This window comes from Carlito syrichta, unplaced genomic scaffold (assembly GCF_000164805.1).
Source record: "Carlito syrichta isolate Samal-C Ts95f unplaced genomic scaffold, Tarsius_syrichta-2.0.1 Scaffold301816, whole genome shotgun sequence".
NCBI lineage: Eukaryota > Metazoa > Chordata > Mammalia > Primates > Tarsiidae > Carlito > Carlito syrichta.
Window position 1 is genome coordinate 161,357 of NW_007245912.1, and position 1,283 is coordinate 162,639.

General features: G+C 54.2%; 1 protein-coding gene across 1 annotated transcript; it reads left to right on the top strand.

Moving 5' to 3' along the window:
* Window positions 1–158: 158 nt before the first annotated feature.
* LOC103257604 (putative 60S ribosomal protein L37a) lies at window positions 159–451 on the top strand. Its single transcript, XM_008055293.1, has one exon. It carries the CDS (start codon window positions 159–161, stop codon window positions 432–434), a length of 276 nt encoding a protein of 91 aa, XP_008053484.1. The 3' UTR covers window positions 435–451.
* Window positions 452–1,283: the final 832 nt, after the last annotated feature.

The window sequence follows — 1,283 nt, forward strand, 5'->3', positions numbered from 1 at the left end:
AGGGCCCGGGTCGGCCTGCCGGGTGGCTGGAGAGGACACGCCTCCGCGGGCCCCTGCAGCTGTTCCCGGGATTTTTTTGGAATATGTCTGTGCGCGTCGTGGCCAGGAGGGGTTTGCGGCGTCCCTTCCTCTCTGAGCTGGGCCTCCTTGGCGGCGCGATGGCCAAACGCACCAAGAAGGTGGGAATCGTCGGTCAGTACGGGACCCGCTGTGGGGCCTCGCTCCGGAAGATGGTGAGGAAGATCGAGGTCAGCCAGCACGCCGAGTACACCTGCTCCTTCTGTGGCAGAACCAAGATGAAGAGACGCGCTGTGGGCCTCTGGCCCTGTGGCTCCTGCATGAAAACAGTAGCTGGGGGAGCCTGGGCCTGCAATTCCATTTCTGCTGTCACAGTAAAGTCTGCCGTCAGAAGACTGAAGGAATTGAAAGACTAGTAGAAGCTCTACTTGAGACATCACTAGCCTGTACTAAATGGCTTAATTTATGTAAACAAAAAAACCAAAACAAACAAAAAAAGAGAGGTTGGCTTCTTTTTAAAGAGACGGTCCCGTTCTGCCGCCCAGACTGGAGTGCAGCGGCCTGGTCCCAGTTCCGAGCAGCCTCGACTCCCCGGCCTCAAGGGATTCTCTCGCCTCAGCCTCCTGCGTCGCAAGGGCCACAGGCGCTGCACCACCAGGCCCGGCCTCTTTTGTTCTCTTACCCTGTAGACGATCACGGGCACAGTAAGATAATAAACAGACGCAGCCCGAAACTTATCTGGGGAAATCGGTGGCTGCTCAGATAACAAGCAATCAATCACACTTGACCCAAGAGCAGAGCTTAGTGTTGAGGGCGTGGGGGGGGGTCTCTTCTCTGTCTGTTGTTTAGGGAACACGGTGGTGGCAGAACCTTGGAAGAATGAATGTGTTTCCCACGTGTGGAAACAAGAGAGCCTGGAAGAATCTGGCAAAGCCTTAGGACTAGGTAGAGATTTGAGGGTGTGCCTGGTGAAACTTGAGCTTTCCAGGTTGGTTGGCGGAATAAGCTTGGAGATCCAGTTATGTTGTAAGAGTCTGGATTTGACCCAAGTCAGTCGGGACTGTGGATCGCGTTTGTTTTTGTCGTCCTCAGGGATCATGAAGAATTACGGTGAGAGAAAACTCATGTCTGGCTGAGTGCCGAGTAAACTGGAACCAGGGTGTTTCAGGTCCTGTGGGGCAAGAGGTTGTGAAAGTAACGGTAGGACTTGGCAATTCTGGAGTGAGGGGTGGCGGAGGCAAGGAGAAAGGAAGAGTCTAAAATCT